Source organism: Leopardus geoffroyi, chromosome E1 (assembly GCF_018350155.1).
Source record: "Leopardus geoffroyi isolate Oge1 chromosome E1, O.geoffroyi_Oge1_pat1.0, whole genome shotgun sequence".
Lineage (NCBI taxonomy): Eukaryota > Metazoa > Chordata > Mammalia > Carnivora > Felidae > Leopardus > Leopardus geoffroyi.
In genome coordinates, this window is record NC_059330.1 from 59,057,240 (window position 1) to 59,076,161 (window position 18,922).

Sequence of the window (18,922 nt, forward strand, 5' to 3'; positions counted from 1 at the left end):
ATGTAGTGCGACCATGGTTTCAGGAGTAGATTCCTTAGTGCCCCTCCCCCATTTAGCCCCTCCCCCCTCCCACCACCCCTCCAGTAACCCTCAGTTTGTTCTCCATATTTAAGAGTCTCTTATGTTTTGTCCCTCTTCCTCTTTTTATATTATTTTTGCTTCCCTTCCCTTATGTTCATCTGTTTTGTATCTTAAAGTCCGCATATGAGTGAAGTCATATGATATTTGTCTTTCTCTAATTTCGCTTAGTATAATACCCTCTAGTTCCATCCATGTAGTTGCAAATGGCCAGATTTCATTTTTTTTGATTGCCAAGTAATATTCCACATCTTCTTTATCCATTCACCCATCGATGGACATTTGGGCTCTTTCCATACTTTGGCTATTGTCAATAGTGCTGCTATAAACATTGGGGTGCATGCGCCCCCTCGAAACAGCACACCTGTATCCCGTGGATAAATGCCTAGTAGTGCAATTGCTGCGTCGTAGGGTAGTTCTATTTTTAGTTTTTTGAGGAACCTCCCTACTGTTTCCCAGAGTGGCTGCACCAGTTTGCATTCCCACCAGCAGTGCAAAAGAGATCCTCTCTCTCCGCATCCTCGCCAACATCTGTTGTTGCCGGAGTTGTTAAGGTTAGCCATTCTGACAGGTGTGAGGTGGTATCTCATTGTGGTTTTGATTTGTATTTCCCTGATGATGAGTGATGTTGAGCATTTTTTCATGTGTCGGTTGGCCATCTGGATGTCTTCTTTGGAGAAGTGTCTGTTCATGTCTTTTGCCCATTTCTTCACTGGATTATTTGTTTTTTGGGTGTTGAGTTTGATAGGGAGAAGACTTTTTCTTTTTTTTTTTTTCAACGTTTATTTATTTTTGGGACAGAGAGAGACAGAGCATGAATGGGGGAGGGGCAGAGAGAGAGGGAGACAGAATCGGAAACAGGCTCCAGGCTCTGAGCCATCAGCCCAGAGCCTGACGCAGGGCTCGAACTCACGGACCGCGAGATCGTGACCTGGCTGAAGTCAGACGCTTAACCGACTGCGCCACCCAGGCGCCCCAAGAGAAGACTTTTTCTTATCAAGATGTCCCTAAAGTGGAATGGTTTGGAAAAAAGTGGAAGCAACCCTCTTGCCTGGGGCTGAGGTTTTCCAGCAGCCTTTTGTACAGAGGAGGCTCAGAAATGTTGCTTACCATCCTCGGGGAGATCAGCATCTGGAAGTAAAGAACCCCACGTGTGACACACGTCCATACCTCAGCATTTACACTTTGCTACAGTTCTAGACCGGCAGAGACCATTCTTGAATTCCTGGGGTCGGGGGCGTAGATGTTTTCCATTTTGCAAAAGCCAAATAACCTTTATATCCAAATGGTTTTCCTTTGTTTTAGCAATTACGTTGGACTTTGAACAATGTAATAGGTCAAAATCAAGTAACTTCAGTCCTGACGAAGCCCTCGTTGATTTGGGTTTGGTTGTTCTTGCTCTAGAAATCCTCGCACGAGGAGCTCCAGCAAAAAGTCTTCCCTCTGGGGACACGACACCATCTCCGACTGAGCCAGGGAAGTAGCATCACGTCCTTGGACTCTGACGAGCTGCTCTTGAGCACGAAAGAACCCTTCACGCAGGAGCCAGGTACCACGGCACCCGCCGGGCCGTCCCGTCCCGTCCCGCCCATGGGATAAGCCCCTTCACATCCCCTTCGGCGTGAGCGGTGCCACTCATTCGCCACCTGTTACCTCATTTCTTGTTCAGCTCTGAGCCTAAAGACAAAAATGTTATTAATAGGTATTATTCACTCTGTCGCATCGCGTTTAATCCTTACAGTAACCTGATGACGTGGGAACCAGTCTCCCATTTTACAAAGATCCTAAGAGTCATTTAGTGGCCTATCCGAGTAAGTGGCAGAAGCAAACCGTGACTGAGATCCGATGACGTCCCAAACCACAGCCCCTGACGGCCACTTCCTGCTGCCTCCTGGTCTCACAAAGGGGTTCGGCCACAAAATCCTCCAGTGTATGTGTTTTCTGAGTTTCAGAGGCTTGCTCGGCACGCCCTGTCCCCTATCCCAGTGTGGTGGACGTGGGAAAAGCAAATCGGGGTATTTCTTATTCCTTACGGTACGTGTGCGTGGATGGTCCAGCTAACAAAGCCCTGTATCACCCCGCAAGTGGCCCAAAGATAGCTCACATCTGAACGAGTTAAAAACAGAACAGGATCTCTCTGGCTCAGGTGGATAGGGAAGCTGGAAGTGGAGCCTCACAGATATTTCATTTCTTGTCAATCTTTTCAGCCGTTTCCCATCAAAAACAAAACAAAACAATGCAGTCCCTCAGTAAGGAGCCAACTGTCACCAAATATTCCCTATCTGTGTCTAGAAAAGTATCTACAAGGGGCACCTGGGTGGCGCAGTCGGTTAAGCGTCCGACTTCGGCCAGGTCACGATCTCGCGGTCCAGGAGTTCGAGCCCCGCGTCAGGCTCTGGGCTGATGGCTCAGAGCCTGGAGCCTGTTTCCGATTCTGTGTCTGCCTCTCTCTCTGCCCCTCCCCCGTTCATGCTCTGTCTCTCTCTGTCCCAAAAATAAATAAACGTTAAAAAAAAAAAAAAAGTATCTACAAAACATATTTCCTTCTTGGAATATATTAAAGGTAATATACATTGCCTTTTTAAAATTTTTACCTTCTTTACAATTTTTTTGAGTGAGAGATAGAGAGCAAGCAGGGCAGGGGCAGACAGAGAGGGAGACAGAATCCCAAGCAGGCTCTGTGTTGTCAGCACAGAGCCCAACGCGGGGCTCGAGCTCACAGATCGTGAGATCATGACCTGAGCCGAAATCAAGAGTCAGATGCTTAACGGGCTGAGCCACCCAGGCGCCCCTACATTACCTTTAAAATGTGATCCTTTCATGCGCACGCTCTCAAAACTAAAAACAAATAAATAAAGTGCGATCCTTTTTATGGATCATGTAAATCGACACATAGAAGATTCACGAACAGAAGACCCTGTAAGCAGTGCTTCTGAGCCCCAACCCCCTGGACGTTTGTCTCTCTTTTCCGCCGTGTTGCACGCGGTTGGACATCAGCCTCGCCTGATGGCGTCTGCAAGTGGCCTCGTTAAGCACCATACTAGCCCCTCAACAGGGCTTGCTGTCCCCCCAGGTGTCCCCCCCGAGGAGCCTGATGCCGAGCCCGAGGGAGAGGCCGTGCCCGCCTTCCTGGACCAGATCCAGCAGCTAAGCCCTCCCAAGGAGGAGACTGTAGACGGAACAGAGTCCGAGGGCAGCGACGAGGCGGAGGAAGACAGAACCCCTCTGGTGGTTCTGGACCCAGACCACGTAAGCACATGCTCCCAGGCCCCGCTGGCGCCCTGCACACACGGAGAGCTCCCCACGCCCCACCCCAGCCCCGCGCACCCCTCACCCTCTCGGCAGTTTGTCTGCACGGTTTGGGCCGCTGCTCTGTGAGGCATCTTCTCCTGTTTTGCCAAGTCTCAACCTTGGCACGGCTGACATTGGGACCGGGTCACTCTCTGGGGCGGGGTTGGGGGGGGGACTGTCGGACACAGCATCCCTGGCTCCAGGCGCTGGATGCCAATAGCACCCCTGCCCCTTAGCCGTGACAGCCAGAAATGTCTCCAGATACTGCTGGACGTCGGGTGGGGGCGCGGTCACCCCCACTCAGAGCCACCGCTTGGAGCAAACCTACCAGGTTATGAGCTCCCTGGCCGCCCCCTCTGGTGAGCGGGGAAGGCAGATCTTGACCGGCCGAGCCCGTTTGGACAGTCGCGGTGCCCACCCCCCACCCCGGAGAGGATCGGCAGTTGCTCTGGGAAAAGGGGCTCCGTGCTCATTCAGCGCCGGCGACCCAGGTCCATCACCCCTCTCATCTCCAGGGAAGTGGGGGAGGGAGGTTCCAGGACCACCACCCCAGCTCACCCAGGCATTCCCCCAAAATAATGCGCTCAAGCCTTCAGTGCCTGGGACAGGGCCATGAGTGCCTTTACTCTGTGGCTGGCGGAGTAGGTCTCCGGGCAGAAGCGGGGAGCACCCGGCGTGGAAGTCCTTTCTGTGCCCCCAGGGAGACCTCTGGCGACCTAGGCTGTGCCCTGCATAGGCCAGGAGAGTGACTCCGGCCGGCTTCTCTGTCGTTTTAGCCCCTGATGGTAAGGTTCCAGGCTGCCCTGAAGAACTATCTCAACCGACAGATAGAGAAGCTGAACCTGGAACTTCAAGAGCTGGTGCGTATCTGTCCAGCACCCCCCCCCCCAACCCCGCCAGCCTGTGCGCCTCCGTCCGTTGACGCAGCGCCTCTCTCTGCGGCAGGGCGCGGCCACCAAGCAAAGCCGGGTCCAGCGGCAGGAGCTGGGGGTGCATCTGTACGGGGTCCAGCAGCACCTGGCCCGCCTGCAGATGCAGCTGGAGAAGAGCCACGACCGGCACTCGATGGCAGCCTGCGCCAGGCGACAGAAGGAGGAGGAGCTGCGGGCCGCGCGCCAGCTCTACGCCCAGACCTGCCAGAACGCCAACGGCGAGCGCAAGAAGCGTAAGGCGGGGCGTCCCCGCGTGCTGTCACGTCCCTGTGCGCCTGCGCGACCCCGAGGGTGTCCCCGAGTGCCGTCATGACCCAGTGGGGCATCCCCGCGTGCTGTCACGTCCCCGTGCGCCTGCGCGACCCCGAGGGTGTCCCCGAGTGCTGTCATGACCCAGTGGGGCATCCCCGCGTGCTGTCACGTCCCTGTGCGCCTGCGCGACCCCGAGGGTGTCCACGCGTGCTGTCACGTCCCCGTGCGCCTGCGCGACCCCGAGGGTGTCCCCGAGTGCCGTCATGACCCAGTGGGGCATCCCCGCGTGCTGTCACGTCCCCGTGCGCCTGCGCGACCCCGAGGGTGTCCCCCGAGTGCCGTCATGACCCAGTGGGGCATCCCCGCGTGCTGTCACGTCCCCATGGGGAGGTGCCACACACCATCTCACCCCCCAAAGGCTCCCTGGGATCGCAGGGAGAAAAAGCAAGATGTGGTCATATCCTAGGGGGCTTCCCAGGCTTTTTAGGGAGGGAAGTCATCTGCGTCTTCAAAGGCCCCTCATGAGGTGAAGCAGCAAACAGCGAAAGGGGACAGGGTCAAAGCTGAAGAGGCACGTGGGTCGTGGGGGCTTGGCAGGCTTTAAACAAGTGGGAAGGAATGGGTGAGGCCCAGTCTGGAGCCCAGGGGCTTGAACAAGCCGGGGCCCATGGCCCAGGGGACAGGGCAGAACCCAGGGAGGCTTTGGACCAGATGAGGCAATAGGGCGTTTCCTAGTAAAACAGCCCCCACCCCGCCCCCACCCTGCTCAGGGCCAGGTCGTCGGTCCCCTGAACGGCCGCTCGCTCGCTCGCTCTGCTGTGATTAGTTCAGCCTGGGGCTTTTTCATGTTTCCAAGTTTCTTCAACTCTATGATCATTGCAATGGGGAATGTTTTAGACCCTGAGAAACGCAGAAGTTTCTGGATTGACAGAGTCGGGGTAAATGCCCACTATCAAGCACCCTCCCCGATCACCACCAAATTAACAGGAAATACCGAAAAGAGAAGAAGGCGAAATTCATGCTGTAACAATAAAGAGTCGCACCCCCCAGGTGGGGTAGAATGTAGGGCCCCCCGCCCCCTCCACGCCAGGACCCCTCAGGGGAGGCTCAGGGTGTGGACAGGCTTCCGGAGAGATACAGTAATCTCTTGGACTTCGTGTCCTTCCTGGAGGTCACCGGACACAGGAAGGGAAGCTGTCCAACCAGGTAGGGATTCCAGAAACGTTACGGTTTCTCCTTCCGGAACACGAGGGGATTCGGGTGGTGGTCCCGGCCCTGCCGATGGGGCAGACCCGTCCCAGGCACAGGGCCGACAACAAAAACAGAAGAGGACTGAGCACGTTCCAGTGGGTACTCCGCCCGAGATCTTAGAGGTCGTCACATCAGTAAAACGAGCAAAAAGGATGAGGGAAAAGGCTACTTGGAAATAAAAAATACAACCATCACCCAAAACCAAAACAAAATAAAAGTCTCTAAACAGACAAGTCAATACCGCTAAAAACTGAACTTGTAAACTCAGAGGCCAGTTTGAGGAATTCTTCCCCGAATTCAGAGCAAAAACCCCAAGCAAAGTGATGGACGTTTTGAGAAGGAAATAAAAGCCACGGCTGTTAGATCTGGGACGGTCAACGTCCATCAGACAGAAATTCCAGGAGATCAGGGGCATTAACCGACAACGTCAGGGGAGAATATCTGCGTGAGTTCCGGAAAGCTATGTCTTCAAATATGAAGACTCACAGAGGGCCGGACAGCTGGAAGAAACAATAAACGTGCCTGGACACAGCTGGTGACATTTTTCAATTCCAAAGGCAAAGGAAAAAATGCTATCGGCTTACGGGCAGGACAAAAGCAGGCTCCGGCAGGCGGGGAGGACCCTCTGCCCCTTGCAGGAGCCCAGGGGACTCAGAGCCACCGGGACCCAGCCCAGCCCACAGCTCCGACGAAGTAGTTAGCTCCACGAAGGGCCAGGACCTTTTGTTTCTTGTCTTTTTTTTTTTTTCTTTTTTTTTTTTAAAGGCTTCCAGGTGATTCTGATGTGCAGTCAGGGCTGAGAATCACAGATGTCAAATGTAAACGACAAGGTAGCAATGCTCAGAAGGGAAGGGAAGGGGACCAGAAGAGTCCTGTCCACACTCTCACATCAAGAGACCACAGACTACTTGGGGCACGGATGGCAAAGAAGCCACGAATCACACTTGTGGCTGTAGGGGAAAGCCCTTGGATAAAACCCGTGACCTTGCATCGTTTCATTTAGCTTTTCGTTAACAACACCGAAATTAAAACATTCTTCTTCCAGAGGCTTAAAAAGGGCAAATTAACCAAAAGAAGTAGGAAGGGGAAGTTAACAAAATAAAATGACAGAACTGGTTTAACAAAAATGAGCTGGTCTGATAGATAAAAATACTTAGTTGGGTTTTTTTTTTTTTTTAACATTTATTCATTTTTGAGAGACAGAGAGAGACAGAGCACGAGCAGAGGAGGGGCAGAGAGAGAGGGAGACACAGAATCGGAAGCAGGCTCCAGGCTCCGAGCCGCCAGCACAGAGCCCGACGCGGGGCTCGAACTCACAAACTGCGAGATCATGACCTGAGCTGAAGTCAGATGCTCAACCGACTGAGCCACCCAGGTGCCCCCAAAATACTTAGTTTTTGAAATGACCAACCGATTGAATAAACTTCTGACGCGCTCAACAAACAGAAAGGGCGTGACACAATTAGCGACACTGAGAATGAGGACAATTCAGAGGCATCGTTGTTTTTTATTTCAAGAAGCCCACGCACCATACTGAGCTCATCATCGAAGAAACTGAAAACGTTATCAAACATCTATTTTCCCTAAAATCACCAGTTTGTCGCCAAAGACGTTATGGAAAAGTCCTACTAACCCAAAAGGAACGGACACCCTCCCATGTTGTCCAGCCCTCCAGAGGGTGGGAAATTTGGGAATCTTCCCAGGCTCGCTTTACAAAGCTCAGAATAACCCCCACTGCAAACGTGATAGCCACAAACACAGAAACGTACCAAGCAGTCTCACCTTCGAGGTATGAAAACCTAAGTACGATAGTAGCAAATTGCATCCGGCCACAAATTCAAAGAAAAATATCTCGCAGTCAGGAAGGGCTTCCTTCTGGAACTCAGAAGGAATTCGTTTCATTTGAAGTGAAGAAATCTACTAATCTAATGCATTATACTAGTGAGATAAAGGAGAGGGGAAAGAAAAACCTTCTGGGGGGGTACAGAACGGGCTCTTGTTCAAACCCATCGGCCATCCTAAACTAGGGTAGAAGGAAAGTCCTTTGTACCTATTTTCAACAGCGAACAAGAAAACCACACTGAGTGGCAACACCAGGGAAGTTACAGCTCCCGTCGGGAAGGAGCTGGAAGCCGCCAGCGCCCCGTGGGCCTTGCCTCAGAGGCTCCAGCAGGCAAAACAAATGAGATGTGGATTTGGGATGGGAAATTCTCATTCTCTACCAATCATATGATTGTTGACCCAGAAGATTCCGGATTGTTGATTAAAACACACACACACACACACACACACACACACACAGTGATAGAAACAGTAAGAAATCCATAAACTAGCTGAATGCCCGATCTAGCATTTTCTCCTATACCCGTAATATCCCATTAACAACTAATTTTTTTTTAAATCTTATCCACAATGGTGGTAACAACCATAAAATACTTAGAATAAATCTAACAAGGAGTGAGTGAGCCTATCCAGAGAAAACCAGTAAAATTTCACTGAAGGACATAAAACAGATTTCCATAAACAAAGCTCTCCCGTGTCATTGGAAGGAAAGCCACACAATATAGAAGGGTCACTTCTGTGACCCTTGATTATTGTCAAGAAGTAATAACTCAAAATTCAAGGGCTCTGGGACACGAAGTCCTGCAGCCTCCCCCCTCCCCCGGGCCCTCTCCCCCTCCACGGGGGCACCTGGCGTCAGTGGTCCTGGTGTGTTTTTCTAAGGCTGTTTTGGGGTTTAAAAGCAAAGTGAGTTACAAGGATTTTTTTTTTTTTTTTTTTTTAGTAAGTATGTGCGGGGCACCTGGGTGGCTCAAGTCAGTTGAGCGTCTGACTTCGGCTCAGGTCATGATCTCTCTCTCTCTCTCTCTCTCTCTCTCTCTCTCTCTCAAAAATAAATAAATAAATAACGTTTTTTAAGAAAGTATGCACACGTTATACCCACTGCTCTGTCTCTTGTTTTCTTCTCGTATCAATGTATGCTGGAGGTTATTCCATATCAAGACATAAAAAGCTCTCCATTCTCCACGAACTGATTTTCAAGTTTACTTGGGAGACTAAACGCGCAAGAATACCCAAGAACGTTTTGACAAGGAAAGATAATGAAGGAAAATTGTCCCATCAGGTATCGACACTCGCTGTCAATCCACAGCCATAAACACAGAATGGCGCGGAAGGAAACGCGGGCACACAGATCGATGGTGCGGAGCAGAACGGCAGGAAACGCGCCTGGGAATTTAGCTAATTTACTGCAAATTACAGAAACGCACAGATTGCGTTTTTAAGCCCCTAGCGTATGTTTTGATCACTTGGTCCTCTGAAAATAAATACCTAGGCACCTATTTCACCCTATACAAAAAGCAAGGTCAGCTGCAGTAAATATTTAAGAAAATCACAGAAGCATTAGGAGAATATGTGGGATCGTTTTTAAACACCATCTCGGGGTGAGGCAGGCCTCCGTAAGCGTGACGTGGAGCGCTGAGGCCGGAGGGGAGGAGCTCAGCACTTTTCCTTGCACAGAAACTTAAAACTTACCAAGAGGGGTTGACAGAGTTGAAAGACAAGCACAAACTGGGGAGAAACCCCGTTCGAGCACCTGCGACAACACCCATGTCCTCTGTGTTAGTTTTCCGCTGCTGAGAAACAGCTTCTCACCAACTTCGGGGCTTAAAACCAGCCCGCGGATCTGGGCGCGCACGCCGCCGGAGCTCAGAGGTCTGGCGCAGCTGGCCGGGCCCCCTGCTTGGCCATCACGAGGCCGAGGCCTGGTGCAGGCGGGAAGACCCGGGAAAATCCGACTCCAGGCTCATTCGTGTCGTTGGCAGAATGCAGCTCCTGGCAGCTGTAGGACTGAGGGGTGCTGCTCGCCGGCTGTGAGCACGGATGGCTTTCAGCTCCTGGAGGCCGCCCACATCCCTCGCCATGTGGCCCCTTCCCTCTGTGAGCCAACTTTGGAGAATTCCCCTCTCGTTGGGTCCCGTTCATCCTGAAAACATCCCCCACCCCCACCCCGACTTCCTCTTTGGCCACCAGTTGGACACAACTCGCTGCTTTTGAAGGGCTCACCTGCTTAGGCCTGGCCCACCCGCTCATTTCCCTTCCGATAGGTAACGCAATGCGATCGCAAGAACCGCACCCAAGGGCAAAGGCCAGGGGAGCCATTTTCAAGTTCTGCCCACCCGGCCTTTAATGCATCTCGAGTTCTTAGAAGCCGACCAACATCCCAGTAGCAGTGTGGCTGGGGACATGAGCAGGCAAATTGGAGAAGGGACAGACCTGGCCATGAAGACTGTGAAACTCGGTTCAACTCCACCGATGTCACGAGAATGCACATTTAAATGAGCATTGGAAATGCTGGCTTGTAGTAACTCGGGCAGCTAAGAAGTAAAGCACAGTTGGACTCGTGCTCTTAAGGAAGGTTCCGCGCACGCTGTCTCATGTTTCAGGCGAGGGTGAATCGGTCAGCTCGGGCGGCTGTAACCCAGTGCCACGGAGGCCGGAAGTCGGAGATCTTCTGGTGTGGGCAGTGCTGGGTCCTCCCGAGGACTCTCTCCAGGCTTGTGGCCACCTCCTTCTCCCCGTGTCCTCCCCTGGTCATTCCTCCGTGCACCTGTGTCCTGATCTCTGCTCCCCATAAGGACACCAGCCATCAGGGGTTAGGGCCACTCGTATGACCTCGTTGTATGTCAATGATCTCTGTAAAGACATCTCTCCAAGCGCAGTCTCCCCCTGCCCCAGCCTGCCCTGGTGACCCCGCTTCTGCAACACCTCCTCTGTCTCTTCCTGCTTCCTCCCTACTCCCGCTCCCGCCCCCCCCCCCCCGTCCCGTCATCCCTACCCACACAGGAGCCACAGAATCCCCCAGCGCTGGAATTTTTACAGTCCTCTTGGATGCAAAAGAATGTCTTCCAAGGTTAAGCTACACCCTTGAAGGACACCTGCCATAACTCGCTACTCACCCAGCCACCGTGGGATCTATAAATCAGTCCTGGGCGTGGATCCACCCCTTAGAACGGAACGTTCTATCCAAGTGGGCAGACTAGGGCTGATCGAGGGTTAGCTGCCTAAATGAGCTGGTGTTCTGGCTTTAGAAATCAGGCTCCTGTGAGTTTAGTTAAAAGTCGTCCATTCCTCGGGGTTTGGGAGTGGGAAGTGCGGCCTGGCCGGGCCTGGCCGTGGAGGACAGCCTTGGTGCTCCGGCCTGCGCCCCCAACATAGCCATCGCAGTCCGGGGGCTCCCGCAGAGCTGAGCCCCACTTAGGCCGGCCTCCTCCTGGGGTGTAGGGCTCTACTTAAGACTGGCAACCTCTAAGCAGTAAAAAACAAGACGAAACAAAACTCTGTAAAATTCACACGAGGCCTCACAGCCTGACACACTATCAGCAGATCCTTAGACACAGGGAGGGCCTCTAGTACTTGGTGGGCAGCGGGCGGCTTGTTGTGATTCGTGGATACAGATCACATGTGGTTTTGTCTCTCCAACTGGACTGTAAGTCTGGGTCTTTGTTTTTTGTTTTGTTTTAACGTTTATTTATTTTTGAGAGAGCACGAGCAGGGGAGGGGCAGAGAGAGGGGGAGACACAGAATCCCAAGCGGGCTCCAGGCTCCGAGCCGTCAGCACGGAGCCCGACGCGGGGCTCGAGCTCACGAACCTCGAGATCGTGACCTGAGCCGAAGTCGGACGCTCAACCGACGGAGCCCCCCAGGCACCCCGAAGGTCTCCGTGGTTTCGAAGCAGGTTCCCAGGCTCGGTTCCCAACAGCGGGAGGGGGCCCTTCCGGGGCTGCGGGCCCAGACGGCGCGTGCGCGGTGCCCAAGCAGCCCTCCCCCTCTTCCTCCCTCAGTGGCGGCTCTGCAGGCCGAGCTGGAGGGCCTGGCTCTGCACCTTTTCTACCTGCAAAAATTAGACCAGGACGTGCGTGACGACGTCCTCGTGATGAAGCGGGTGGTGAAGAAGTCGGACGTGGAGCGGACGCGGGCCGAGTTGGAGAAGAAGCAGCAGGTGCTTTGCAAACTCCACGCGGCGACCAGACCTTTGATTTTCCAAAAGGCCCTTAGCTCTGCCTCTTGCGTGAATGCCGTGGCCCTGGGAGGCTGTGGCCGGCCGGAAGCGAGGCGGGGCGGGGGCGGGGAGTCACTGACTTGGGTCGGGGGCTTCTGGAGAATTCTCTCTGAGGTGCCTGTCGTTTCCCAGGATCTGCACGTGGACCAGCTCACCACCAAAGCCAACCAGCTGGAAGAACAAATCTCCCTGTTGGAGGCCCAGAGCTGCGCCCAGGCCGAGGACACCCGGGCTCTCAGGAAAGCAGTGAGCGAGGTAGGACCGTCACCCCAGCACTCGGCTGTGGAAGCAGCCACTTAGCGCCCACCGCACGGCGCCCGCCCGGGGCCGGTGCCCGCTTAGCCCGCAGGCTCCCTGCCCAGCCCTGTGTCTCCCTAAGCGTCCCAGCATCCTGCTGACCCGTGGCGGGAGGGAGGGAGGGACTCGGTGGGGCACCACATTCAGAAGCCAACACTAGGCACCAACGTTGCTGTGTCTTTTTTTTTTTTTTAATTTGTTTTCACATTCGTTCATTTTGGGGAATGAGAGACAGAGCATGAGCGGGGGAGGGGCAGAGAGAGAGGGAGACACAGAATCCGAAGCGGGCTCCAGGCTCCGAGCCGTCAGCCCAGAGCCCGACGCTGGGCTCGAACCCACGTGAGATCACGACCTGAGCCGAAGTCAGATGCTCAACCGACTGAGCCACCCAGGCGCCTGTGTCTTTTTTTTTTTTTTTTTTTTTTTAAATCCGTGAATCACCCTCTGCACTCATGTGCACAAGAACAACAGAAAGGAAACAAACCACTTTACTGGAGGGAAAAAAAAGTGCTTGAACAAGTGGACAGACGTGCCTGGGCCCGTAAGGAAAAGCGGTCGGTGCTCCCCAGCCTGTGAATCTAGAATGTGTTGTGATCAGAATCTCGGGGCGGGGGGGGGGGGGGGGAGGGGAAAAAAAGCAGTTGTATAGTTAGCAGAGAGGTTCTTAGGTTTATCTGAAGAAGAAACTCAGAGGACTAGGCGGGAATCGTTTGGGAAGGGAGATTCAGGAAGGGGGACCAGTAATCCGTCTGCCCCGAACTGAGGGCTCTTGGGGCCGGTCACCCTCGCGCTGTCCTACCACATATCACCAGTTATAGAGCCCTGGAAGGTAAAATACTGTGTTCCTGGGGACGAGGAGAGACAGGCAGGCCATGGTAGCCTACGAGAGAGCCCAGAAGTAAGCAAACATTTGTGTAAAACTTGAGTAGATTATAAATCAGTAGAGAACAAGCGAATCAGGGACAACGGGGTAGGGACATTTGGTTAATCATTTGGGGAACAATTAAATCTCTTCCTCATACCAGACACTGAAGTAAATTCCAGATGGGATCAGGAATGCAAATGGGGGGAAATGCACTGGAAGAAAATAAAAGAAAAATGTCTTTTAAATCCTGAGTTGGGGCGGCCTTTCTAAGCACGGACACTAACGGAGCAGGTGGGGAGGGCAGGGCACACCCACCATAGCGTCTGTGGACCTCAGGCACCAGCCTCACGGAAAGGCGGGGAGCCACGCCCGGGAGACAGAGGCTTTCACCGACGAATAAGTCTGGAGCAGGAAGAGAGGGTTTTTCTTTTTCTTTTTTTTTTTTAACATTTATTTATTTTTGAAAGAGAGACAGAGACAGAGCATAAATGGGGGCGGGGCAGAGGGAGAGGGAGACACAGAATCCGAAGCAGGCTCCAAGCTCCGAGCTGTCAGCACAGAGACCGACGCAGGGCTCGAACTCACGAACCGTGAGATCACGACCTGAGCCGAAGTCGGACGCTCAACCGACTGAGCCACGCAGGCGCCCCTAGATCTTGAAAATCAGTAAGAAATGCCCTGTGCCTGATTCCACGATGTGGTGTTTGTGGACATATATACACGATGCCGTGACTTGCTCTCCTTATGAATTTTGGTGCCTTCGGCCCCTCTCTTCTGGGTGTGTCGCAGCCAGGCAGGGCCGCCCCGAGTTCTGTGCATCCTGCCTTCCTGCCCCTGGAACAGCACGTGGCCCACAGCAGGTGCGTCACAGACATTCGTGAATGAACGGATGAGGAACCAGTGATGGAAAGGACCCGACAGGGAGCTCTGCCGGGCTCACCAGGATGAACCAGCAAGGAGGGGAGTGTTCCTCCCAGGCTGGCAGTGAAAACACACGTGGGTCTTTATCAAGATCTCCATTCAGGGTGCCTGGGTGGCTCAGTCAGTTGAGCGTCTGACTTCAGCTCAGGTCGTGATCTCGTGGGTCGTGAGTTCGAGCCCCGCGTCGGGCTCTGTGCTGACGGCTGGGAGCCTGGAGCCTGCTTCCGATCCTGTGTCTCCCTCTCTCTCTGCCCTTCCCCTGCTCTGTCTCTCTCTCTCAAAAATAAATAAACATCAAACATTTTTTTTTTTTTAAAAAGATCCTTATTCAAGGACAGCATTGTAACACGCATGGGGAAAGATGCTCCCCTACCCCCGGCCCAGCCCTAAAACTCCCCTACCCCCTCCCAAAATATCACTGGGGCTTCGCTCCAAGGAAAGTGCTGAAGATGCACGCAAGTAGAAATTGTGTAGATTTAAAAACTCCACCAGCAAAATGAATGGCGGGGGCGGGGGCGGGGGCGGGGGCAGGGAGGGCGGGCATCGGGTTCAAGAGTCACCACATATCCGTGCAGGGGAAGCCTGTCCGACAACCAAATACCTGCTGACACGAAAGCCCGTGCACAGCATGCTGATTTTTAGTTCTGGGTTACAAAACGTAGAGAACGTGACCGCACACACCCACACCCGCGTGCACACACACGCACACACACACACACACACACGTGCACACACACACGTGCACACATGCACACAGACACATCAGGGCCTGATGGACGCCCCGCCCCCCCCCAGCCGCCAGGTCGTTCTCCACGGTGCAGGCTCTTACGAGAAGGGCTGTCGGGCCCCGAGGCTCCGTCTGTGGACCGGAGTCATCGTGAGAACCAGCGACCCCCCCCCCCCAACGTCCGCATTCTCGACGGGGCGGGCGTCAGTCACTGCCCGCCACCCGCCTTCTCCCCCTCCTCGATCCCCTGGCTCTGAACACCTCGCGGCCCTGGGTCAGGGCTCGGGTGGGTGCTCGATGCGTCTTTAGAGCCGTATTTATGTTCACGTTCGTCCTTTCACTGGTGCGCGATAGGAAAAGCACGAGTCACATACGGGAAAGGAGGCGGTTCCGGCATTGGGGCCCTCGCACACTCCCGTGGGGCCTCCGGCATGACGAGGTTCGGCCAACGTCCGCGTCACCCTGACTGTCCCCCGCAGGCCTGCACGGAGATAGACGCCATCCACGTGGAGAAAAGGCACATCGTGCAGCAGTGGGTCGCCTGCCTGGTGGGCATGAAGCACCGGGACGAGGCGCACAGGACCATCCGGGAGGCGCTCAGGTACGCGCACCCCTGGGAGGGCCGCTCGCCGCCCTGCAGGGGGCCGGGGCTCGGGGCTCGGGGCCACAGGCAGGTGCGCCCTTCGCCTGCTGGCCTTGGACAGGGTCAGGAGGCAGGGTCAGACGTGGGATCCAGAGCAAAGCAATCTCATGGTGCTTTTCGTGTGTGGCGGGCCCCACACTCAGCTTGGGCTGGCGTGGGCCCGCGGACCCTGGAGGGGGCTCTGTCATCACCCGGATTTGCCAGAAGAGGAGGGTGCGGTGGAAGGCAGCGCTGTGTGAGCCGGACTTGGGCACTGCCACGGTGGCCCCAGTGGGCCTCCCTCGGGCCTGGGGTCCGGCAAGCAGCACCCCATCCCTGCCAAGGATAACCGGGGCCACAGAGCAACGACAGAGAGCATCCACTAAAAACGCGTCCCTGGAGGGGCGCCTCGTGGCTCAGTCAGGTGTCTGAGCCTTGATCTCAGCTCTTGAGACCCCTGAGGTCTTGATCTCAGGGGTCGTGAGTTCAGGCCCCATGGGGGGCTCTGCGCTGGGTGTGGAGTGTGGAGCCTGCTTAAAGAAGGAAAAATGGGGCACCTGGGTGGCTCAGTCGGTTAAGCGTCCGACTTCAACTCGGGTCACGATCTTGTGGTCTGTGAGTTCGAGCCCCGTGTCGGGCTCTGTGCTGACAGCTCGGAGCCTGGAGCCTATTTCGGATTCTGTGTCTCCCTCTCTCTCTGCCCCTCCCCCACTCGTGTTTTCTCTCTCTCTCTGTCTCAAAAATAAATAAACGTTAAAAAAATTTTTTTTTAAAAAAAAGAGAGAGAAGGAAAAATGTGTCCCCGACAAAAGGGCATGGCGAGGCCTCTTGGGACTGCTCTAACGGCACCCTGGGTCCCGCCCCTCCCTCACACTAAGGGAGGCCGGATGACCTGCTCTCCCGAGGCTGGCCGAACACCCCATTGATCTGGACCCGGCAGCCCCGGGTGAGGCCCACATGTGACCTCTAGACCAGACAGGTCCCCACCACCCTGACACTTTCTAGACCACGACCAGCCATCGAATCTTTGCCATGTCGGTGACAAAGTCACATTAAAAGCGGGTCCCAGCCGCGGGTGAACAATCATGATCGGGACTCTAGTAAACACTGAAAGTCACGTATTCAAAGGAAACATCTCAAAACAAGCAGAAACAAGCAGACCCTACTGTGTTTAAGCTCAGGGGGGCGGGGACACCCAAGAATTTACAGTCCCCGGGGGTGGGGGGGCGGGGCCACACCCCATCCCCTGGTGCCCTGCCGGCAGCCTTGGCTAACTTCCCGATGGGACATGGAGGGGCGACCTGGCACAGAGCCCCTCGCCCTGGGGATGCTGGGATGTAGCTAGGGTGCCTCCAGACCCCCAAGCAGCTTCCCTGGGAACCTTGATGGATGGGGCCCGACGCCGGGGCCGTGCAGTAACCTCCACCAGTGTCTTACCCCAGTACTTTCTGTCGGTATCTGTTCGTCTAAGAAGTTATGAAAACGATCGGTTATCAAGGATCAGTGATCACATCATAGGAAATTTGAAAACCACAGAAAAAGCTTTCCAAGAGCGCTGTCTTTTTCCCTCTGGTGACCACGACAATTTATTAGCATTTTGGGCACGCCCGGGCATCTCTTCTCCCGTGCCTGTGACTTACCACGTGTTCAGACGTCTGTCACGCAGTTTGTGACTGTGCCTTTTTAACTCGGACGTCTGCTTTTATTGTCAGATGTAATAGGCATTCGTAAGGCTGCTACTCCCTAAAAAAGAAAACGAGTAAGTTTTCCGTTTTAAGCCGGGTTTGCGGAGGCTAATTTATGTACACGTTTCTTATGCGGAAGGGTTCTCCCTCTTCAGCGCACAGCTTTGCGAGTTTTTCGGCAAATGGACCGAGGCCAGTGCCCCCACCCCCGCCCCCCGAGTCAGCATCCTCTCCGCACCTCCCGCCCCCAGCGGACACTGACCTGCCTTCTGTCCCCTGCGGCCCTGTCCTTCCCAAGATGTCCCATAAATGGAACCCCACAGTGTGCACATTTTGTCGTCTGGCTTCCTCCACACAGCACGCCACTCTGTTCCCTGGCTCCCCCCCTGGTGGACTGCCCCGTTGTTTCCAGTTTGGGGACGTCGTGGGAAAAGCCACCGTGACAGTCGGTCCACGTCTGGGTGTGGACGCACATTTCCGTCTCTGCCGCGTGAATACCCAGGCACGGCGTCGCTGGCCAGTGCGAATTCGACTTGGTTACAAACTGCCCGTGTGTTTTCCGGTTTGGTTTCTTCCATTTTGCATTCCCTCCGGCAGGTGGGTGAGAGTCCCAGTTACCCGCGCCCCCCATTCTCACCAACGCCTGGTGTCGTCATTTTGACTGTAGCCATTACCAGGCTTACGTTTGCATGTCTCTGATGACTTACTTGCCACCCACACGCCTTCTCTGGCGAAGTGTCTTTTGCTTATTTTTCAGTTGAGTGGATTATCTTGTTCTCGACTTCTGAGGGTTCTTCACATAACCTAGACACGAGTCGTCTCTCGGGTGTGTGCTTTGGAAGTGTTTTCTCCCTGTCTGTGGCTCACCTGCTCCTTCTCCCAGCCATGGCTTTGGAAGAGCAGAGGCTTTAAATTTTGATGAAGCCCTATTAGTTAATTTGTTTTCGTAGCTCATGCTTTTTACGTCCCCTCGAAGAAATCTTTGCCTGACCCAGGGCCATGAGGATTCCCTCCTCCTGTCTTCTGCTCAGTTCTTCCGTGTGGCACATGACTGATTCCAAGTCAATGCCTGTCGTGGCATGAGACCCAAGCTCGGTCTGTTTGCACGTCTGTCTCCAGCGGTCCCAGCACCACTGCTGAAAAGACGGCTCTCTCCCCTTTGAAATAGTGTGTCATCTCAGTCACAAATCAATTGTGTGTGTGTGTGTGTGTATGTGTGTGTGTGTGTGTGTGTGTGTGGCGTCGTCTCTATTTGTGGACTCCTGGTTCTGTTTCATTCAATCTACTCTGTCCCTTCACCAACACCACATTGTCTTGATGACTACAGCTTTATTATAGAAAGTCTTTTTTTTTTTCCGACGTTTATTTTATTTATTTTTGGGACACAGAGAGACAGAGCATGAACGGGGGAGGGGCAGAGAGAGAGGGAGACACAGAATCGGAAACAGGCTCCAGGCTCTGAGCCATCAGCCCAGAGCCTGACGCGGGGCTCGAACTCCCGGACCGCGAGATCGTGACCTGGCTGAAGTCGGACGCTTAACCGACTGCGCCACCCAGGCGCCCCATAAAAGTCTTAAAATCAGATAGTGGGAATCCTTGTTCTTCTTTTACAGATTATTTTGGCAATTTGAGGTCTTGTGGATTTCCATATCAAGTTTAAAATTAGTTTGTCAATTGCTGGGAAAAAAAATATCCTTCCTGGGATTGGAATTGGAATTGCACTGAGCCTATGGATCTGTTCGGGGAGAACCGACACCTTAACAATATCGGATTTTCTGCCGAATAAACATGCCATCTCTCCCTGGTATCTTTTTAAAATGTGTACAGATGTGTATTGCTACACTGTTGAAATTAGGGGGAAGAAAGGCCAGAAAACTGGAAAGAGCCTAATTGTGTATCAGTGAGGAGTCTTAAATTAGGGCCCAGTCACCATTTAGGGT

General features: G+C 53.9%; 1 protein-coding gene across 2 annotated transcripts in view; it reads left to right on the forward strand.

Moving 5' to 3' along the window:
• CCDC40 (coiled-coil domain containing 40) overlaps positions 1–18,922 on the forward strand; it is a 42,944-nt gene that overhangs the window by 7,744 nt on the left and 16,278 nt on the right. For both annotated transcript variants that reach the window (XM_045489776.1, XM_045489777.1), the window contains exons 4-10: positions 1,483–1,627; positions 3,152–3,327; positions 4,146–4,229; positions 4,315–4,534; positions 11,648–11,805; positions 11,998–12,120; positions 15,155–15,276. In XM_045489776.1, the coding sequence (XP_045345732.1) occupies positions 1,483–1,627; positions 3,152–3,327; positions 4,146–4,229; positions 4,315–4,534; positions 11,648–11,805; positions 11,998–12,120; positions 15,155–15,276 (1,028 nt within the window). The remainder of the gene's footprint in view (positions 1–1,482; positions 1,628–3,151; positions 3,328–4,145; positions 4,230–4,314; positions 4,535–11,647; positions 11,806–11,997; positions 12,121–15,154; positions 15,277–18,922) is intronic.